Below are 19992 nucleotides of genomic sequence, written 5' to 3'. Positions count from 1 at the left end.
GCTTAAAAGTTTGAAAATGAACTATAATCTTCACGTTTATTTTCCGCAATATTATGAGTGTCCATTATAGCTCTCACCGATTAAATTGAAAACCCATTAAGCGACAAGTTTTATTAATACAACAAATAGTTGTTATACTTTTATTTTCTTAATGACTCCTTTATTTAGCATTAAGACATTTTAATAGTATAGTATATAAAAAATAATTTTCATTTGGATTTTCTAAAATCCTCTACAAACAAAAAGCTGACGTTTGTGTCGAACTGCAGTTTCTTGTCAAAATACCATCTTAGGGCCAGCATATATTGGCCTGTGGGAAAAGGTAGAAGTAAGAGTTCGGGCTTCAGGTAAAATCCTTGGACAATCTGAGGTCCCTATTAATATATTTAACATTATTATTAAATATTTATATATTAAACTGAAGATAGCTTACCACATAGGGACACGTGTGGTTAATATTGGTAAAGGGTTCAAAGAGACTGTAGACCATTTTGGCGAAACGATCATATTTCCCTCTCATAAAACGACAAGCGTCGACTTTGGAGTCAATCAGCCAGGGCTTAAAACCATTTTCCCTTTTATAAATTTTAAAATAAGTTTGTATGTGATAAGCTGGTTGCAGAATTGTTCCGTTCATGTTAAGTATAACCCTGTCTCGACTTATGGCTTTTAGACGATAATTATGGAACACGAACCACGATTTATTATAGCTTGCACACTCAAAGTTCGTCATCTTGAAAACGACTGCCACCTAAAAAAAATCTAAGAAATTATTCGGAAAAGTATGAATTTATTAACCTACGCAGATTTCAGTAAAAAACAAGGCAACGACAGCACAAACGACTAAATTGAACCGCATATTAAAAGCTTTTGAGGGCAGACTTATTTTTAACAATGAAATAGACGGGTGAAATATACAAAATCATTGGGCAACAAATATTAAAAACTAAACAATTTTCATGTCATTATAATTTTAAATGGCCCGACACATACTTGGCTTTAGCTTAAATTAAAAAACCCATAAAGCGGTAACTTTTAATGATATAACGAATAATTTGTATACTTTTATTGTTTTAATAATGTCTTGATTTAGCATTAAAATATTATCCAAAATATATATTTATTTGGATTTCCCAAAATCTTCTACAAACAAAAAGCTAACGTTTGTATCAAACTGCAGTTTCTTTTCAAAGAACCAGCGTATTGCCAACATATATTGGCCAGAAGGAAACGGCAGGAGGAGTAGTTCGGGCTTCAGGTAAAACCCTTCAACAATCTGAGGTCCCTAGTAATATATTAAATATTATTAATAACAATTGTACTATTAATAAGGGGATAGCTTACCACATAGGGACACGTGTGGTTTATATTGGTAAAAGATTGAAAGAGGCTATAGACTATTTTTGCGGCAGAATTATATTTTCCTTTCATAAAACGGCAGGCATCAATTTTGGTGTCAAACAGCCAGGGCTTAAAACCATTTTCCCTTTTATAAATTTTTAAATGAGTTTGTATATCACAAGATGGATGCAAAATAGTTCCGTTCATATTAAGTATAACCTTGTTTCGATTTATGGCCTTCAGGCGACAATTATGGAATACAAACCAAGATTTATTATAGCTCTCGCACTCAAAGTTTGTCATCTTGAAAACAACCGCCACCTAAACAAAAACTTTTAAAATATATTCCACAACTTAAAATATTTGGCTTACATACGAGCTCGTACACTGAATTCGGCCAATAAAAACCCAAAGAGCACACAAATGACTAAATTGAACCGCATATTGAATGCTTTTGAAAAGGGACTTCATTTTAGCAATAAAGTTGACAGTCATTAGGCAATACATTTTAGAATCTTAAAAATTTTCAGCTTTATTACAATTATACTACTAATTATATCTTCTAATTGGTATAAAGCTAATGTCTTAATAATAATTTTGACAGCGCCTAAAGGTCACCGTCCCGTATTTTTATTATAATGACAAAATCTTTTCAAATTAAATGTAATTTGTATTTTAATGATTTGTTTATTTCACAATTAAGAGGATGTTCAATCGATTTTCAAAGTACTTGGCATTTGTATCAAATTTCAATTTATTGTCAAAAACCATCTTAAATCTAACCGGCGGTAACGGTAGAACTTATGTGGTACCTAGAAACCAAATAAGTAAAGGGCAGACAGAAATGGCTGAAACCAAAAACCATAGCAATTTATCCTGTACAAGAATATATACTTTACTGGATCCCAAAGGCTTCCTTCGAAGTGATTTACACTTTTAAACAAAGTCATAACATCCTTTTCCTCTTTGAGTAACAGTTAAAACATAGAGTTGGCTAAAGGTCATATTACTTAATTCTTTGCAAATATTTTTAACTTTGATTTTATTTTTTATGTTTAAATTATATGGTTTATTGATTGCTAAACGCAGGCCTATTATTTTCAGTGTTTCAGTTCGCTTAAAAACTCATTTCATGCATTATTAGATACGCAGTTTCGGATAGTGCGCTTCCATGCCAAACAATATTTTAAAATATTTATTTTTGGTATTTTAAATTCTTATTTATAAATCATAAAACACTCTTATTATAATATATTTTTTACCTAATCATTTTACAAAAAGTATTATCTCATTTATAACTACTTTCTTTTCATATTTAGTTTTATTTTTTCCAAGAAAAAATGATCAAAAGTAAATTTTTGGAGTACAGCTGTTAGTAATAGAAGCAACTTATATTTATCTTGAAAAGTTTTGGCAATCGCTTCCATATTTTCGTCTCATCACGCTTTAGTAAAATCTTCTTTTTGCCACGCCCCTGGCTTGTCTGGCTGTGTGAATATCCTGCGTTGAAGAGAAGCCTACGTTGAGCCTCTGTCTGTACACGTCTGAGCCCAGTGTCTCTCTTCCTTTGTCCGTACCGCCGTGCTTAACTTGAAGTAGTCTGCCTGAAAAGTTTCCTGTCCACATAAAGTATCCATAGGCACACCGACACACACACACAAACATAAATATATGCACACATTTAGGTTATGGACAGACATATAGCTGCGCCATTTCAGGGTGTCCCTATACCATCCAATGCGGTCTGTTTGTCTGTTGCAAACACAATGCAAAACTAGAGGAAAGTTTGGGCTGAGCAGAACGATAAAAGAAATACCCTACGAATTTAATATTTAATACTATATCAAAGTTTAAGAAGGCAACTTTAGGTATACACACTAAATGATGTTATTAAATTTAATTTCTTTATTTTTTATTTTTATATTTTTTAAAACTTTAATTTGATTATAAATCTTTACGACTGCTAAGGATCATGCTTTCGGCGTATTGCATTTAAAAATCAATTTACCCCAAAAGAAGGGTATGAAAACCCGGAGAGGAAGAAGCAGCACGATGCCATTGCCATGGGTAAACTTACTTTGCAGCTTGCTCAATGTCAGCCGTTGTTGGTCTTGCTCTCGCCGTAGCTTCGTGTTTTTTTTTGCTTCTTTTTTTTCAGGGGCAAAGATGACAACAGGTAAATAAGGTGGTTGGGTGGAAAGTGGTGCGGGATGGTAGACGGGTAGTGTTGTTCGAGGTGATACCGTGCAATGGCAGAGAGCAAAGAAAAAAGAAAATATCCTGGCGCACTTGTGTGCGTCAATTAAGGTCGCTTATGGGTAACTCGAGCCGCAGTTATGGGCGGTCATTAAGACGGAAAAAACGCCGAAAAGTATTCAACAAATTGAATCACTGACACACACACACACACGTACACATTCACACACCGATATAGAGATATATACATTTCTTATCTCTGGCTCTCTAAATTCACTTCTCCTAGCTTTCAAGGTGAAGTAGCATGCATACACACGCACACCATTAAAAGCTGGCCCCAAGCTTTTTCGAACTAATCACTTGGGTCCCGAAGTTGTCCTTTGTCCCAAGTTCAATGGTCTAGAAAATTACAAAAATATGAATCAACCAGACTTCAATATTCGTCAACCAAAACTATAGTCTGCCTAGTAGGATATGGCAACCACTCCCTAGAAATCCTTGAAATCGAAATGAAAGTAGGGGGAGTAGGGATGGGGGAGAGAGAGCAACAGCTGATTGAGCAACGTACAAGGCAACAAGTTGCGAAAAAGCTTTCGAAGTTCGCATTGAAAGAATTCAATGCCAAAGGAGCTTTACACGATTGATACTTTCTCTCGCTCTCATTGTCTCTGTATGAGTGGACTGTTGTTGCTGCAGCACTACGAAAAATGTTTATTAATAATGTTAGACTAGAAAACATTTAAAGTCATGGCAATTATCAAGAAAATTATTGAAATGAGAACTCTTGAGATTTAAAATCACTTTAAAATGCTGCCAAAATGTATACTTTAACTTTTCAGAGATTTTCATTTAACAAGTTAATGTTTGCTTACAGTTCATGTTTTTATTAAAACAATTTTCTAAGTAATGTCTTCTGTTTATTAAAATTTCTAATATTTTCTCTAAATTAAATTTGTATCCATAATTTTTTCCAGTGCCTTGTCATCAATTTTGGGGCACTAGAACACTCACTGGTTGCTCCTGGTGTTTCTGTCGGCAGTTGGCAAGGCCGAAGACGAAGCGCTTTCGAATGAAGTTCCCTTACTTTTTTTTGCAACTTGTTGGCTCTGCGTGAAAATGGAAAATCAGTAGCACGCGTACAGCTCCCAAGTGAAGAACATCTCGCGGACGGGATTTTCGCAACGGTCTTTCAGAGAAGAGCCAAAAGGCAACAACTGAAATCGTTGAATACCAATTAATGGACGCCAAGAGCCAACTTTCAATTGAGTTTCGTGTTGTTGTTTTTGATATTTTGTACTTGGCGGTGTTTGTGTCTGTGTGACTCTGCAATATGGCCAAGTGTTTTGTGCTGAAAAATGTTAACCAACTTTAGGCCGACCAATCTCTAAATCCCTTCTGTTTTGTGCTTGTTGCCAAAAAAAAAGAAGAAAAAAACAAAATAAATAGAAGAGAAATATATTCAAGTAGGTAAAGGAACCTTTGGAACTGTTGCTTCGCTGCTTTCGCTCTCTGGCTTTTCACTTTCTCGAAAACTTTCACTAAGCCAAAACTTATCACGTCGCATCTATTATTTACCAGTTCATTTTCATAGCAAATCAAATGTGTCAGCAGCTAGGCAAGGCTTTAATCCTAGTGATATTTCTACATATTCATGAGGTCCTTGCATACTGTTTGCTTTAGGCTAATTGGAAAATTAATTGAACCCACGGCTATGGAAAGTTAATTGTACATTAATTAGTTTAGTTTTCATTGAAGCAGTACCCTTAGAATGGTCCAAGGTGGGCCTTCCAACTGATGGCCAAATTGCAATTGGAATATCTTTGGAATTTCGATTAAATTCCCAACGTCAAAGCGGGGGAAAAAAACAGAACTTGGAAATTTTGTCCCTCCGAAAAAAAAACTTGATGGCAAGCTGTGCACTTAAATCAAAATTTACTTAAAAGAAATTTTCTAAACTCCAACGAAATATTTAAAAAATAATTTATTGTTAAGAATTGCTTGTTTCCGGAAGGGGTAAACTGTGTATTTTCCGACGGTTCACCCCCTTGTTTAATATTAGCAACGAATTTTCTTCTATTTTTCCTAGTTCCTTATTTTTCTGAGTGCCTCTTTCTCGTCCTCTGTTTTTCTGTTCTTCGAGGGGATTGCCACAAAAATTTTGTATGCGTCCTGTGCTCCTTGCTGGATTTTAGGCGCGGTCCCAAAAATCCACTTCCAAGCCCAGCCACAGTCCCTGCCTTAAACTGCAGCTCACTGCTGTTTGATGATAAGTCCTTCTAGGGAGTCCTTCTTGTCTATCCTCTCGTATTTAGGCCTAGTCAAGAGCAAAAAGCAAAGTTAATATAATTATTTATAGATAACGAATCAGGCGAGTGCACAAATTCGTTGGATGGTTTTTGCTCCATCTCTGCCATGGAGCGTTAATGGAGCATCAGCTTGGTTTTGTGGCAGGGGAACTTCCCTATTAACCAGAGATGATGGCAAGCCCCAACACTACACAAAATATTGATATTAAAATGGGGGATCTTTATCAAAAAGAACATGAATATTAAAGGGAGATAAATACTTCATCGCTTGAAAGGTATTAAAGAAAAAGTGTTTCGTTTAGATGTGCTTTCCTTTTAAGCATTAAAAGAGTTTAATTTTTAATTTTCATAAAATGTTTATGGTTTATAAAGATATTTTATACGGAGGAGATGAATGAAAATGTTTGAAAAATGATATTAAAATTAATATGAATGAAATACAAAGACATTCTGCAAAAGTTTCAACTTGACTAAATTTCTTTTGATTTTAAGAATACTTTTCCTTTACATACTTTTCCTATATTATTAATACTATAAAAATCAATTTTAAGTATAATTTTGGACATTTTCCTATATTCAAGATGAATTTTGTTTTCCCTTTTTGCTAAATTTTCTTTTGGTGTACCAATGAGGAGTCAAATCAGAGCATGTTTAGGCAGTCATCTCTGCTCCCATGCGCCTATTAAATGTTATTGTTGCCCCTGCTGTTGTTCACGTGCTTCAGCAGCATCCTTATCCCCCTTCATCGCCCATTAAAAACGCACACGAAAGGCTTCTGGGAGTCTATATATGTTTATACGAATATATATACATATATATATGGTTGCCTAGAAGGGAGTCCATAAATTATATCAATGAGGCAGCGTATAATAGAAAAATATGTCAGCATTTTGTGGATAACAATAAATGGCAGCCCAAGGGATAGAGATAGGGAGTGCTTACGAGTGAGAGGCCCTATGACACGCGTTGGCACACTCACTCACATACACACGTAAAACATGTTGCATGTGCCACACAATTTGTCACAATTAGAAGAAAGAAAATGGCTGCAACGAGTCACGGGCCAAAAAAACAGATGAGGATATAGCCAAATAAAAAGGAAAAGAAAGAACATTTTTGAGATGGGGATGCTCAAGTGGGATCTTCAGCTGCATTTGGGTTTTTCCTACTTTCTATGTTCTTTCGACTTTTCTTTCTATCTTTCCAGTTGACTGCTTGCATGCAAGTCGTAAATCTTAATTTGGCATGCGAGTTGCATCTAAGCCAAATATCTTTCAGCCTTGGCAATTACTCAGATACAAAATATCCTCACAAACACAGGGATATACTATACACGCCAAACCCACGCGTCTTTAGAGAAGGGAGTGCTCATCCATGGAAATTGCATATGTATGAGTTGATTGCGTTATGCCCACCCCTTAGGATATTCACCCCCATACATTCGTATCCATTTCCCTCTTGGTTAGCCAATGCATTTCCGTCCAAAAGCTCAACAAGCTGGAACTAGTCATAAATGCACTGAGAATAAACATAGATATGGCTTAGTTCATGGAGGTTAAAATAGCATAAGCTAAAATATAATAATAAATAATAAATATTAATATTAAAAACAAAAGTTGTACAGAAAAAATTTGTGTTATTTGCCAGAAGAAAATTCTGTAAAAATTGTAATTTGAAAATATTCCTTTCCTTCTACCCTTAACAGACCAAGTAGTTTATTATTTTTTGTGAAATAATTATTTTATGCCAAAATAGCCAAAGTGCATAGAATTCAGTTAGCTGGAGAAGTGGGCTTGTAACATGATTTATTCAAATGATTGCACGTATCTGTTCTCTCTACATTTGTGTGTGCACTTAAATTAGTTTACTTGATTTCCGTTGGACATTTGGTTAGTTGGTTGCTTTTGATTTGATTGCCGTCAGCTATGAAAAATCAAACTGAAATATGAAATAAATGAAGATAGGAAATATGGACAGTTACTGTTGAGTGCAAAAAAAACATGGGAAAAGCAAAAAAAATTCCTGAAAAAACTTTATAAGTGATACCTAGCTTTCAGTGTCATAATCCGCTTATTCATGGCTTACAGTGATGCAAAAAAAAAAAAGTTCGCACAACTTCCAATGAATTTTGAAAAGGTCGTAATGCGATTTACTTTTTAAAGATATCAGTTTCTCTTTATATAACTTGATTTTTTCTTTTTTCCTTTGTGAAACAATTTTTCTGGAAAATGAAACACATAAGAGATAGTTCTACTTTTCCGAGAATCAAATTTTTGTTATTTTTGCAAAATAACAAGTTAAGTTATTGTAAAACACTTTAAGCTAAGTATCTCAGCTCTATTTTAATTACCTTCTAGGAAGAGACTTTCCCAACTCACTGTGCCAATTTGCATGCGTTGTTTACCAGGCCTCAAGTCAACCATAAAAAAGGGCAAACACACAGCCAGTGGAAAGGTAAAGTAGGCGGATGGGGCAAAGAGCAAAAAAAAAAAAAAATGAGCGACACAGATACAGTCTGCAGTTAATTAAAAGCGCAATAAATAAACAATAAACAATGGCCATGACGAGGAGGAGCAGCGGATGTGTGAGTGCGGATATGTGGCAGCATCAGCTGGGAGTTCTGGCCAGGCTTAATGCACTTATGGTCGGTGCAATATGCAAATGCAATTAAGATGCATGATGGCGCGGAGTGAAAGCTGCCTTGCCGCCCACTGAATCGGAAATGGAATCACGTAGAGCTGGGATTTAAGTTGGCCAAAATCAATAGTGGTCTGCCAATCGAAGAAAGAAAGAAATATTCACAGTTTGTCCCTCAGTAGAGGCATAAAAACTTTTCCTCTGCTTTTCACAAGGAAATCTCAAACTCAAAAGGAATGTTTTAAATTTCCTTCAAACAACTTTTTCACAAAATATTTCCATTTTGCTGAGCTGGGAAACCCACCATTGCTTTCATTAACAAAAAGGAAACGGAATCAAATTAAAGAATAACACAAAAGTTCGAATGCAATAAAAGAGCAACGCAGTTTTTTTTTTTCATTCGCATTTTTCATATTTCCACAAAACGGATTTCCATAAAACGGCCTTGTGTTTTGTGTGTTGTGGAAATGGTTGGGTGAATGAGGGAAATCACGTAAAATTTGCAATAGATTTTCGCAGGCAATTTGCACAGCCATTCGAGATATTGAAACCTGATTCCAGGTTCGAGCCATGGCCGCCGGGCTAAATCCATATAACCGCACACATCAAGCACTCTGGCTTATGCAAGCACAAAGTTTTCAAAATATTTCGTTTCTTTTTTTTTTTTTTATAGCCAGTTGACAGCGAGGAAAATTCAAGGGGAAAACGCGATGGTTGGGTGGTAGGGAAGGTGGAAAACCCAGCGACAGAGAGATGAAAGCCAAAAATGATGCCCTGATAACGTTTCTGGGCTCACACGTACACGTTCACTCACTCACACAACGCAACTCATCGATTTGTCAGGACCTTTTTTGCACAGGGGAAATAAATGGTGAGGTTTATGAGGAGGGTTTTGGTGGGGATTCGGGGATGGGGGCTAAAAGTTGTGCCCTTGTTGCCCTGGCAAATGGCAATCAAATTTCAGCCAATAATTAATTTGTCCATCACAAAACTGACAATTGAAATGTCCATCAGGTGTGGGTGAAATATCAAAAACTAATTGCCAAAAACTGAGTTTGGCATTTTTAAGATACTTTTAATGAATTGCATTTTATAGTTTCGGTGGCATTGCAACTATTGGAATTAAAACAAATTAAAAACAAATTTGTTTTGTGGCTATAACCAAAACTAATTTGGTTGCTTTAAAATGTTTGCGAAATTTCTCTTGAATATGCCAATTTATAGTCAGTATTTAGCACCTTACGAAGAGAGTTTTTGTTTTAATTGAGTTTAAAATTATAATTGGAAATTTCTATGTACTTATGATGGTAGTTTAGTATCGATTTCATGATCTAAAGTTTAGACTCTAAACTATCTACAATTTAAACCAGAGTGCGAAAATTTGTCATACGGCAGAGCATTTACTAAGACAAGTACAAGAAAGCATTCACATATTAGGAGACGCTTTTGTGTTGGTTTTCAGATCTACACTGAGAGAAAGAAAAACTCTGATTTTGCTAACCAATTTATCACCCATTTTAACACTAACATCGATGGTCCACTGCGAAATAAACAACAAAATGCAAACAGAAGTGATAAGGAATGAATTCCAGTGTAAGTGTTCGAAGATGATCCAGAAAAAAAACATAAAAAAAAATATTACAGTTAGTTAGGGAATAAGACGAAAAGAGAAAAACGAAAAATAGTCCACTGCGAAATAAACTCTAAAGTGATAATAGAAGTAATAGTTGTCAGGAAGGATGAACGATGATCGAGACGGAAAGAGGAAAACGAAAAATAGCGCTACGAGCGCTGAAAGCTTACGGACGAGCAAGCCCGAGCAAGAATTTACAAAAGCAAATGAGCACTAGGAGCATAGGCGTTGGCAGGCCTGTTTTAAGCCATTTGTTAAAGTCTTCTTAACATTTAAGCCTTCATATTTTAAATTGTAATTTCCAAAAGTTAACTCACCTCTAACTTTAATATGTACACAAACTTATTTGCTCACAAAGATAATTGCCCAACGTCATTCCCTTGTCAAAAATCAACTGTCCAACAAAATTTAAGTTGGCTTAGCCAAATGAAATTATCGCTGCGATGGGAGAACGTCGACGAAAGGTTTAAAAAAAGATGAAAAAAAGTAGCACATCCGAAATTTAGATGGGCTTTGTTTATATTTAAAACTTTTGAACAGAAAATGTTGCGCCTAATTGAAACTCTTTTGGGCAAAGTCAACAAATAAACAGCTGAACCGAGACACCGAGGCCATTGACGTCACAGCTTGGAAAAGTTTGTGCCACGGGGGAATTTCTCTTATTCGAAGAGTAAGTCCTTTTAGAAGGTCCTTAGGAAAAGACGTTGAATGTCCTTGATTTGTGCCACAGACGAATGTTTCTTTAGCAAATCTTTTCTTAGCCCCTAACAAGATTGATGGCAAATAACTAGCTGCATTTTCCATCTACATTGCCATCAGCATCCATCTCAGTGAATGAATGGCAAATCGGATCATGTCAATGCATCGCAGTGCAATTTGCAGTACTGATGCTGATGGGCCCCCAAACAATAGTCCTTTTGATTTGCGAAGGGTTAAATGGCCGAATTGACGAAAGGCGGCTAAAATCTCTTTGATCCCTTCCTGGCTCCTTTTCGCACAGCGATTTGCAAAAACATTTGCCACATACGTACTGCTTTGTATACAATATGTACATTTCCCCCAAATTTTCCGGCTTGCATTGTATTTGTTTATGGCAATATTGAGTCTGATTTTGTTTTGATTCAAACCGCAGAAAAGGTTGCCATTGTCGGAATAGTTAAAATAGCACACGGCAGTTGTCAATGGAGAGAGTTTGCTAACTGATTTTGACAACTAACTGGACTGAGAAAATTGGTAGCTGTTTTTCTAGCAGTGGGGGAAGTCCGTTTTTAATTACTTTAATTGGTTTAAAGAAAAATAGCTTTATACCATGTCCTTTTCATAGAAAAACTTTAACTTAAATTTTGAGCCAAAGAAAATTGGAAGTTTAAATTATAGAATAACTTTTAATTTAATAAAAAATAGTACATAGTATTTTTACATAAGGACCTTTTATATTATTATTTTAGCATTAGTGCCCCAATAACCTGTCTTAAAAAATCCTTTAACAGGAAGCCAATCAAGGTGCTCCCTTGTGGGAAACCCATTTCTCAATGAACTAATCATTCTGAAATCGTGTTTGTGGAAAATATCCTTCAAATGCAACTCCTTCTTACGAAATAATACCATCACAAAAAAAAAAGAAAACTTAGCTGGGAGAGGAGAATAGAGCAAATAGCATTAAACACATTCCGGCAAAACCATTCGTAAGCCACTGCGTGTGGCCGCAGGGTTATTTACCAGAGATTCAAGTAGAATGGTTAAGGATAAATGGATGGAGGAAGGATGGGTATCGGGGAAAAGCTGCCACCGCTAAATGCAATCGATGCACTGCAGCCGCGCACAATTTCCATTGTATTGGTGATTAATTTCTTGCCTCCGGGTGGCTACAGATGATGATGAAATGGTCCTGGGTCTCTCGGTGTCCCGGGCATCCCCACAAGGACTCGCATCTTCTCGCATCTAGCCTTTGTAAACAAGTTGACAGACAGGCATCCGGCATCCAGGGCATCGACTATTCCCTTCCTCGTGCACCGATGAGAGCTATATTGACGTTTGATGAGCGGATTATCATCGGCAGTTTCCCCTCGACCAGGACCAGGACAAGTGTCTTGGTTGGAGGTTGGTTTTTTTTTTATTTTTTTTCTCTCGCCACACAATAACTGCGCCATTTCCCAGCGATTTTCCTTAACAATATGTGCGCCAAACTGTTGAAAATCCTTCCCGTTTGTTCTTCAATGCTTGTGCTGCAGCACTTGTTGCAACCCGTCGGCAAATCGCTAAACTATTTTATTTTCCGTTTAGCTTTTATGAGTTCGTATATCGGTTTATGTCCACTCCGCCTGGTAATGCATAACTTTAACTTTTTAATGGCGAATCGTGTAAGCTGCGAGAAAGTTTTTATTTGGCTGTGAAAACGGCGCTGTAGCATGCATCTTGAAACTTAAAATATGAAATTGAAGATTGTGAAATTGCAAAGAAAATTGATTCATATATATTTATATATATTGAGCGACTTTACACCACTATTATATTTTCCATTAAAAACATAAACTTAACCCATATTGCCACCTTAACACATTCAATACCCGTAGAACAAGCTGAGTCATTCAACCGGATTCAAATCATACCCGTATTAATATCGTGCCGTTCGCTTTTTAGTTGCTCGCAATAAAGTCTAGTTTGATGCCAAGAGGGAGGGTTGGGGATTGGGGTTTGGGCGGGTGTGCAATAAAGTGCATCCAAGGCCGGGGTACAAAGTTGGCATGTTAGTTCCCATCCGCAGAATAACCCTCATAAATGTCGGGCAATAACAGGCAGTACAAATTGTGTGGCAGGATCATAAAGTGCACGCACGGAAGGAGTAAAACCGAGCAACCCAATTTTCTTTAAGCCACAAAAAGTGCAAGATGAATTACCGTTGTTTGGCCGTGTAAGTGAGTCCTAGCCGTCTCTTTTCCATTTTCCATGGCCCTCTCTCTATCTCTATCTGTACATTTGTGTGAGTGTGAGTATGTGTTTGTGTGTAGGTGAGCGTATAATGAGCTGCTGTTTTACATTTTAATTTCCGGCCACGTTGAAATGGCTGTTGGCTGTCCGTCCGGCTAGGAGCAGAGATTTGCGGATTTGCTTTTTGTCCTTAGACTGGCTCACATTTTCCACTGTTGTTGGCCGCAATTATTTAAATGAGATTACAAAAGACTTATGCAGCGGAAATCTTATTGTGTGTGTATATGTTTGCCGTTCATTTGTCTGCCGTTGGTTGCTTCTTCCTGCTGTATTCTTGTTCCGGATTCTGGGATTGTCTACTCCTAACTCCTCCTACTCGCCTTCTGGCCCGGCTCAGATTACAGCTTAGGCGACGTGTGTCAAAAGTTATCCCGGCCAATTGTTTGGCTTTTGTTCAAACAACAATAAAGTCAACGTGCATACCTAATTTGATTGTTAATTTTCCTGTTTTTTTTTTGGTCAAAAGATTAGCTTGGCGTTGGCCTGGGTCTGAGGCTTTAATGAGTTTACCAGTAGTTTTCACTAACCGACACATGTCAGTTTACAAAGTTTGCTCTAAAGACCTGGAACAGTTTTGTGAAAGTTTTTAAACTAAATAAATTAGCATTTAAATATGTTTATTAAACTGAAAGAGTTGGCTGGCAAAAGTAGTGAATATCAAATAGTTGTTAGGTTTTGGAAGTTGCTAAATGTTTATATATTACATTTTTGTGGTTTTACTTTTTAAACAATTTTATATATTATTTTAACGAGTATGATCCTAAATGAGTAGAGCGATTTTGTGTGGACTGTATAGTTTTTATTGTTTTTGATTGTTGTTTGGCTGCCTAATTGATACTAACGAAAATTTCAAAGTTGCCATATATGTGGAGATGTGCCAATGTTGCCATATGTGGCACTTATTCATATTGTATCCATTGAAAGGTGGATCTTAAGTCTAATGGGTATGGAAATATAAGGTTGGCAATATGAGCCAAGACTAGATACTAAGCGATGGTTCCTGAACAGAGTGTTTCTGCAATATTTCGTTTGCTAATTCATTACATATAGTCACTCATTTTCCTTGATATGAAAATATTTTAGGGAAAAAATCCATCAATCAATTTTTGTTAATCTATCAGATAAACAACCTTTTTAATTTAGCTTAGCGCATAAGTACAAAAATCTCTAAAATATTGCTAAAAAGTGTAGGTTTTTATTTATTAAAAACAAGGAAAACCTAATTTATTTTCTTTTATCATATTGCAAATATTTTTCCTGATAAGCACTTAGATAAGAAAGGAAAAATCTTCCTGCGTGCTTTTTCAAAATTGTATTTCCAAGGAAAACGCATTTTTTCTTTCCCCTCCTGGCTTGTTTCAACTTTATGGAAGCACTTAACCTGTTCCAGCTTCACTCACTTTGGAATTCAAATGAGCCCCCGTAAATCTCTACTCAAGAATGCGAAAACCTTTTTCATTGCTAGCCAAAGCCTTGCCCATCTCGTCACCACCATTCAGTGTCCAACAGATGCCACTTCTGTCCCGTTTTTGCGCACATTTAAGCAGGTGAAGCCTTTTGCACCTGGACGGACCACGCAGAATAGCTTTCAGCGCTGAGCAGTTCGAAGACTGCAGGACCACACCTAAGTGTCCTGGCCAGTCATCCAAAGCACAGCCAACACCGCAGGATATTTGTGCATACAATAGGAGAACAAAAAATAAGAAAAACAGTAGCAACGGCTTAAACAGAAACTGAAACAACAACGCCGATGACAATTTCCATTTCCCCCCATTTTCCATTCTCCTAGAGTTCTGGCTTGTGGGTTTGGCTTAACCTTGGTTTGCAAAAAGAAAAAAAAAACGGGGAGAAGAGGAGAAGTGGGTGGTGGTCAAGCTCAAGGACAGCGGCTGAGTAGAGTGACAGGACATTGGAGCTGTTGTTATTATTGTTGCAACTGGCATGTCTGTGGCAGGGAGAGCAATCTAGAAAAATTACTGCAATATGGAATAACAGTAACTATTGTGCTAATAGGATTAAAATGTATGCAGTATGGCCACAGGCGACGTCTGCCGTTGACAGCCTGAAAAAGGGGGTCAACGAAATCGCGCAGGAGGCGAGAGGAGAGACACCTTTCCCAGGTGTCAACAGATGCTGAGCGTTTTTCACCTGGCAACCTCACGTATCTTTTGTTTGCGATTATGACACATACCACACGGAAAAAGGTTTCAAATGCAGATAGGGCAAAACCCCGTACATACTCGCGTGTGTGCAAAGTGTAATTTGTGTGCACGGAGCGCGGCGATAAGTTTAATGGGAAACTCAAAAGTTGTGGGTATCTTAAAGTTAGTCAGTAAATCTTAAATTTTAAAAAAGAGGATATGATAGACTTACTTAAACGATACTAAAATGAATTTAAAGGTTACATTTCAACAAAAAATCATTTTTCAGAGCTTTTCCTTCATAAAACCACATTTTCCCCATCCAACAAGTTTACTCTTTATTCTTTTAAAAAGCGAAAATTATCTATGTCAAACATATGGAAATGCTAACTAAAAGAAGTTAAATTGCAGGATTAGTTCTTTCAGTTTGTGGGTAGTAACATTAATCTATTTCTCGGGACGACAGGGCCCATCTTTGCAAGGATCCCGACAGCGTTTGCTCTTCTCCTTCTTGTTCTCTCTTCTATAAGGCTCAGCCTCTGCAAAAAAAAATGATCAAATGTTAGTAATAAAACACCTTTACCAAGTATTTTACCCACTTTTAAAACAGCCGCCAAAGAACTGATTCTTTCCACAGGTTTTCTTGCCCTTTTCGTTGCCCTGACTTTCGTTCTTCTTCTGACCCATACCCCTTGCCAGATACAGTGATTGATGGAGTAACTTGCTCCTGGGCAGGACGTGTTCGGTCAACTTTAGGATACCAAACAGACGGGCAGGCATTACGAAAGGAATTAGCTGGATAAATGGAAACTTTTAAATTTTGTACCGATGACGAATGAAAATGGCTGCCAAATGAGAAATGAGGAAAATCGAGAGCATACAAGATTGAGCAAAACTATCGCCGCCTGCTAATCGAAAGTTTGCCACCAAAGTTTCTACATCCACAGAACGGAACGAAACTCCAAACTCTTTGCTTCCGGCGGCAACAAGTTTGTAATGACTTTGAGTAACTAATTAGAATGCAGCAGGATTACGATGCACACGCCCACCAAAATGCAAACACTTTAATCGAAAAAGTTCGCTCAGATTCAAATTAATTTTTCCCCCGTCATGTAAATCGCAATAGAATAAATTTCAACCGAAAAAAAAGAGTTTAATGGGAAAAAATTATGGAAGCTTTGAATAGGACTTACTTGGTATTAAAAGTTAGTAAATATTTACACATTAAGCTTTGGTTTAATGAAAAGGAAAACATACATATGTGTTATGTTTGCATTATTTAAAAACAGATTATGGATAAATAAAATCCTTTAAAGCACATTAATAATTAAACAAATAGTTGACGAGTTTTCTACTTTACGATATTTATAAAAGTCCGTAATATTTTATAGATAGGGCTGTACTTAAAATAAAATTATATATTTCTGATAATCAGCCAAACTAATATACATATACTAAACATTCTACACTTGAAATCCTTAAATATTAAAAGCTAACATTATCCCTATTGGCTTATTACTACCCCGTCTATGTAGCCATGGCCCTCGTTATGAGTCCATGAGTATCTCATGGATGCAATATTTAGTTTAAAGCAACATCTTTGAAGTATGTCAGAGTTGTCTAAGCTGAGCTGGCCTGAGAGCATTATCGTGTTTATACATACTTATAGAGCCATGCTCACATGCCTGCACATACACACACACACACACAGACACACATATTTCTTCTACGTTCGAAGTCAATGTTTTAGCACTTAGTGTGCAAGCTCATAACTGACAGTCAAGAGCAGAAAAGTCCAACAAGAGAAGGAGAGAAAAAAATAGCAGCCAGAAGAGGAAATGCGATGGAGAAAAGTTAAAAGTTCAACGTAGTTTAGCACAACGAAGTGGAAATGCTCTAGCACAGAAAGAGAGAGAGATGTGGAAAATACAGGAACGAGCTCTTGCCATGGAAATCCCATTAATCAATCCTTCAGCAATATCAAACAAGCTGGAAAATTTCAATTTCATATTTATCTACTCGAGTATCCTGAGGGTTGGATACGATAACGGTCTCGTTGATACGTTGATGATGTGTTGCAGTTGCCACATGCGGCACCTTTTTTTTTCGTTTTGGTCCTTTAGGTGCGGCTCCCTTTGAGTTAGGGTTTGTAGTTTATAATGTTTTTTTTGGGTATTTTTGCTAGGATTTTTCGCTCATTTTCTATTTATATGGGGTGCGAAATGTGAAAACTGTGGGCTTGGCTGCTTGTCGCTTTGATTGCAGTTTACATAGGTGTCAATTAGCAACGGTGCGGTTGGCTGCATTTCAATGGAATTATCGTTGATGTTTTCGCAGTTCTTCCCCCCTTAAATTCACGGCTATGTGCAACACACTTCGTTGACACACTCGAGGGGATCAAAGGAGGATTAGTAAGCACACTTTAGAGCCCCGAAATTGACACACAAATTACTAGTTTATGTTGTCGTTTATGGATGAAATTAGGTGTTTATGCTACGAAAATCCTCTCTTATTTTTAGGGAGTTATCTGTAGTGTGAGTCCTTATGACAAATTTTAAGCTGGAGTATTGATTTAACAAATACTTAATTTAATTCTTTGATAATAGGATATGTAATTGAAAGTTTTACCTAAAGAAATATAAAGGAAATTTTATATAATAATTATTATACATTAACAGGTAACTGGTATAGTTTTAGTTCACGTTTATGTTTCATACATTTGTGTTCATACTCATTTGACAACTCACGTCGGTAATCCATTGCGAAATAAACAACAAAATGCAAACAGAAGTTAAAAACAATGAAGATGAATCCACGAAAAAACAAAAAAAAACTATGTTACAGTTAGCTACGGAATGAAGCGGAAAGAGGAAAAAAATAGTTCACTGCGAAATAAACTCCAAAGTGCAAACAGAAGTTATTAGGAAGGAATTCCAGTGCAGTGATCGAGAAAGAAAGAACAGCTAGCGACGGAATGAAGCGAAAAGAAGAAAACGATTGATTGAATAGCTCTGCGAGCGCTCAAAGCTTAAGGCCGAGCAATCCCATATATAGCGAGCATTTACAAAAACAAATGAGCACTCAGAGCATAGGCGTTGAGCACCCCTGCTTTATACAAATTTAATATTGTAGCTTACCTTTAAGTATGTACTTCCCAACTTCTTCACTACAAACTCGTAAACATCCGAAAATGTTACGGTTGTGATTTCCCAACAGCTGTCTTACTTCCCCTTTAAAAATCAATAGCCAAATCGGCGACAGTCGAAGTAATGAATGTGATGAATAACTCAGAGTAATGTTACGAAATCAATAAAAATCCTTTTACAAGATCTAGGACACACCGCATACACGCACATTAAGGACATTGTCTGTCTCTCTATCTGTTTGTCAATGTGTGCGTTAGAAGAGACTTGGACAACATTTTTCTTTGACCGAGCACATTTTTATTATCCCAAACTAATTTGAGGGTTGGTCCTTGATTTCGCTTCCATCTCTGTCGCACCCTGAATGCCCTCTCCCTTGCTCCTGGGTTGTTGCCATGTTTTGATGTCATTCGCTACACGTGCTTAATTTCATTTAATTTATTTAATACTTGAAAAATAAGTTTTTTGTTTACTTTTGTATTGGGCCGACGGCCAACCAACCCCTCGGTCTCTTTGCTACTTCTTTCAGGTTCGAGTTCCTCCGATATACGGATGGTATATCTCTCCCTACCTATATTTTCCCCCCTCCCTTAACTACTTCATGGCACTTGGGCGTGTACAAATGCCAATGAATTCGCATTTCACCATTCGCCATGCTGCGTAACGAAAAACGTGAAAATTCTGGGAGTGGAAAATGGTATGGAATGCAAAAAAGGCGAAATAGAAATGCGGACTGCAAGACAAATCGTCCGCCGGGGAATTGTGAGGTTTGCCGGAGAATGCCTCGTCTGCATATTCATGATATCGGACGATGATGTCGAGAAGGAGCCTCCTCTGCATATTTATGGCCCTGTAGAAGGGCTGTCTAATATTAACCAGAAGTTTTGCCAGACCAGCAGGAAGTAGTTAAACTTTCATTAGCATCACCCCAGCTGCCACTATTACGGACTAGTCTTTGGGTATTGGCTGGTGTGAAAAACATTTAAAGATGTTTAATAGTAAGAACTATTCTAGCCCATTAAATACTATCTAAAACTTGAATAGAAGATTCCTTAAACATCTTCTCTAAACATCGCATTATTTCTTGTAAGTAAACCAAAAGTCTTAGAGGATTACTTGAAAAAACACCTAATCTTTCATCTTTGAATGTAAAGCTTTTCCCAAAGCATTTTCTTTTCACCCTTTGTATACCCTCTTACTTTTCGCAAAATTAGGCATTATCCGCTTTTGGCCACATTGTGATGGCGGCAAAACTAGTTAAGCGTCTGATTAGCGGAGCTGCCACCACTCTGACGCACATTGTTCGTTAGTGCAGTTTCCATGGTTTTGGCCCCAAGAATCCCCATTTGCCACCTGCCATTCAGATTCCCAATAAAAGCGATGGCTGAGAAGAGATTGCTAAACTTTTGACTATCCTTTCACCAAAAATTATGTTTCGAGGGAATGTGCGAGGGGATTGCTATCGGAAATGGGAAGGTCAGAATGACATCCGGGCTCTTGCATCTCGATTGCTCTGTTTTGAGGAGTTTGAAAATTTTAATAGTATATCTTAAAGTTTCTTTAACTACTTTTACAACACACTATTTTAAAAAAGTAAAGCTTTTACT

The 19992-nt window shown here is 36.9% G+C and overlaps 3 protein-coding genes and 1 pseudogene across 4 annotated transcripts in view; 1 reads left to right on the top strand and 3 right to left on the bottom strand.

The window, feature by feature from the left end:
- LOC108104261 (synaptotagmin-5) overlaps window positions 1-19992 on the top strand; it is a 74361-nt gene that overhangs the window by 48908 nt on the left and 5461 nt on the right. The window contains exon 1 of one of the 2 annotated variants that reach the window (XM_017210210.1): window positions 4652-5000. The exons of the other annotated variant lie outside the window; for it this stretch is intronic. The gene's annotated coding sequence lies outside the window, so the exon portion shown is untranslated. Of the gene's footprint in view, window positions 1-4651; window positions 5001-19992 lie in introns of those variants that run through there. 2 annotated transcript variants of the gene reach the window in all.
- Window positions 109-766, bottom strand: LOC108104249 (annotated as a pseudogene).
- Window positions 1121-1784, bottom strand: LOC108104250. The gene is made up of 3 exons (XM_017210199.1): window positions 1728-1784; window positions 1345-1662; window positions 1121-1285 (listed from the first exon to the last, which is right to left on the bottom strand). Exons 1-3 carry the CDS (start codon window positions 1782-1784, stop codon window positions 1121-1123), a joined length of 540 nt encoding a protein of 179 aa, XP_017065688.1.
- Window positions 15555-16111, bottom strand: LOC108104273. The gene is made up of 2 exons (XM_017210224.2): window positions 15842-16111; window positions 15555-15781 (listed from the first exon to the last, which is right to left on the bottom strand). Exons 1-2 carry the CDS (start codon window positions 16020-16022, stop codon window positions 15690-15692), a joined length of 273 nt encoding a protein of 90 aa, XP_017065713.1. The 5' UTR covers window positions 16023-16111; the 3' UTR covers window positions 15555-15689.

The sequence above is a fragment of the Drosophila eugracilis genome, unplaced genomic scaffold (genome assembly GCF_018153835.1).
Source record: "Drosophila eugracilis isolate 14026-0451.02 unplaced genomic scaffold, ASM1815383v1 contig_2154, whole genome shotgun sequence".
Classification (NCBI taxonomy): domain Eukaryota; kingdom Metazoa; phylum Arthropoda; class Insecta; order Diptera; family Drosophilidae; genus Drosophila; species Drosophila eugracilis.
Note: the sequence above shows the minus strand (reverse complement) of the source record. Positions and strands in the feature narration are given on the sequence as shown.

Excerpts from the sequence above, each read along its gene's own strand:
- LOC108104250 (XM_017210199.1), bottom strand. The coding sequence starts at position 1,784 with ATGCGGTTCAATTTAGTCATTTGTGTGCTCTTTGGGTTTTTATTGGCC. Across the intron at positions 1,663-1,727 it reads TTTTATTGGCCGAATTCAGT|GTGGCGGTTGTTTTCAAGAT; the intron begins GTACGAGCTCGT and ends GTTTTTGTTTAG. Across the intron at positions 1,286-1,344 it reads ACCACACGTGTCCCTATGTG|GGACCTCAGATTGTTGAAGG; the intron begins GTAAGCTATCCC and ends ATATATTACTAG.
- LOC108104273 (XM_017210224.2), bottom strand. The coding sequence starts at position 16,022 with ATGCCTGCCCGTCTGTTTGGTATCCTAAAGTTGACCGAACACGTCCTG. Across the intron at positions 15,782-15,841 it reads CTTTGGCGGCTGTTTTAAAA|AGGCTGAGCCTTATAGAAGA; the intron begins GTGGGTAAAATA and ends TTTTTTTTGCAG.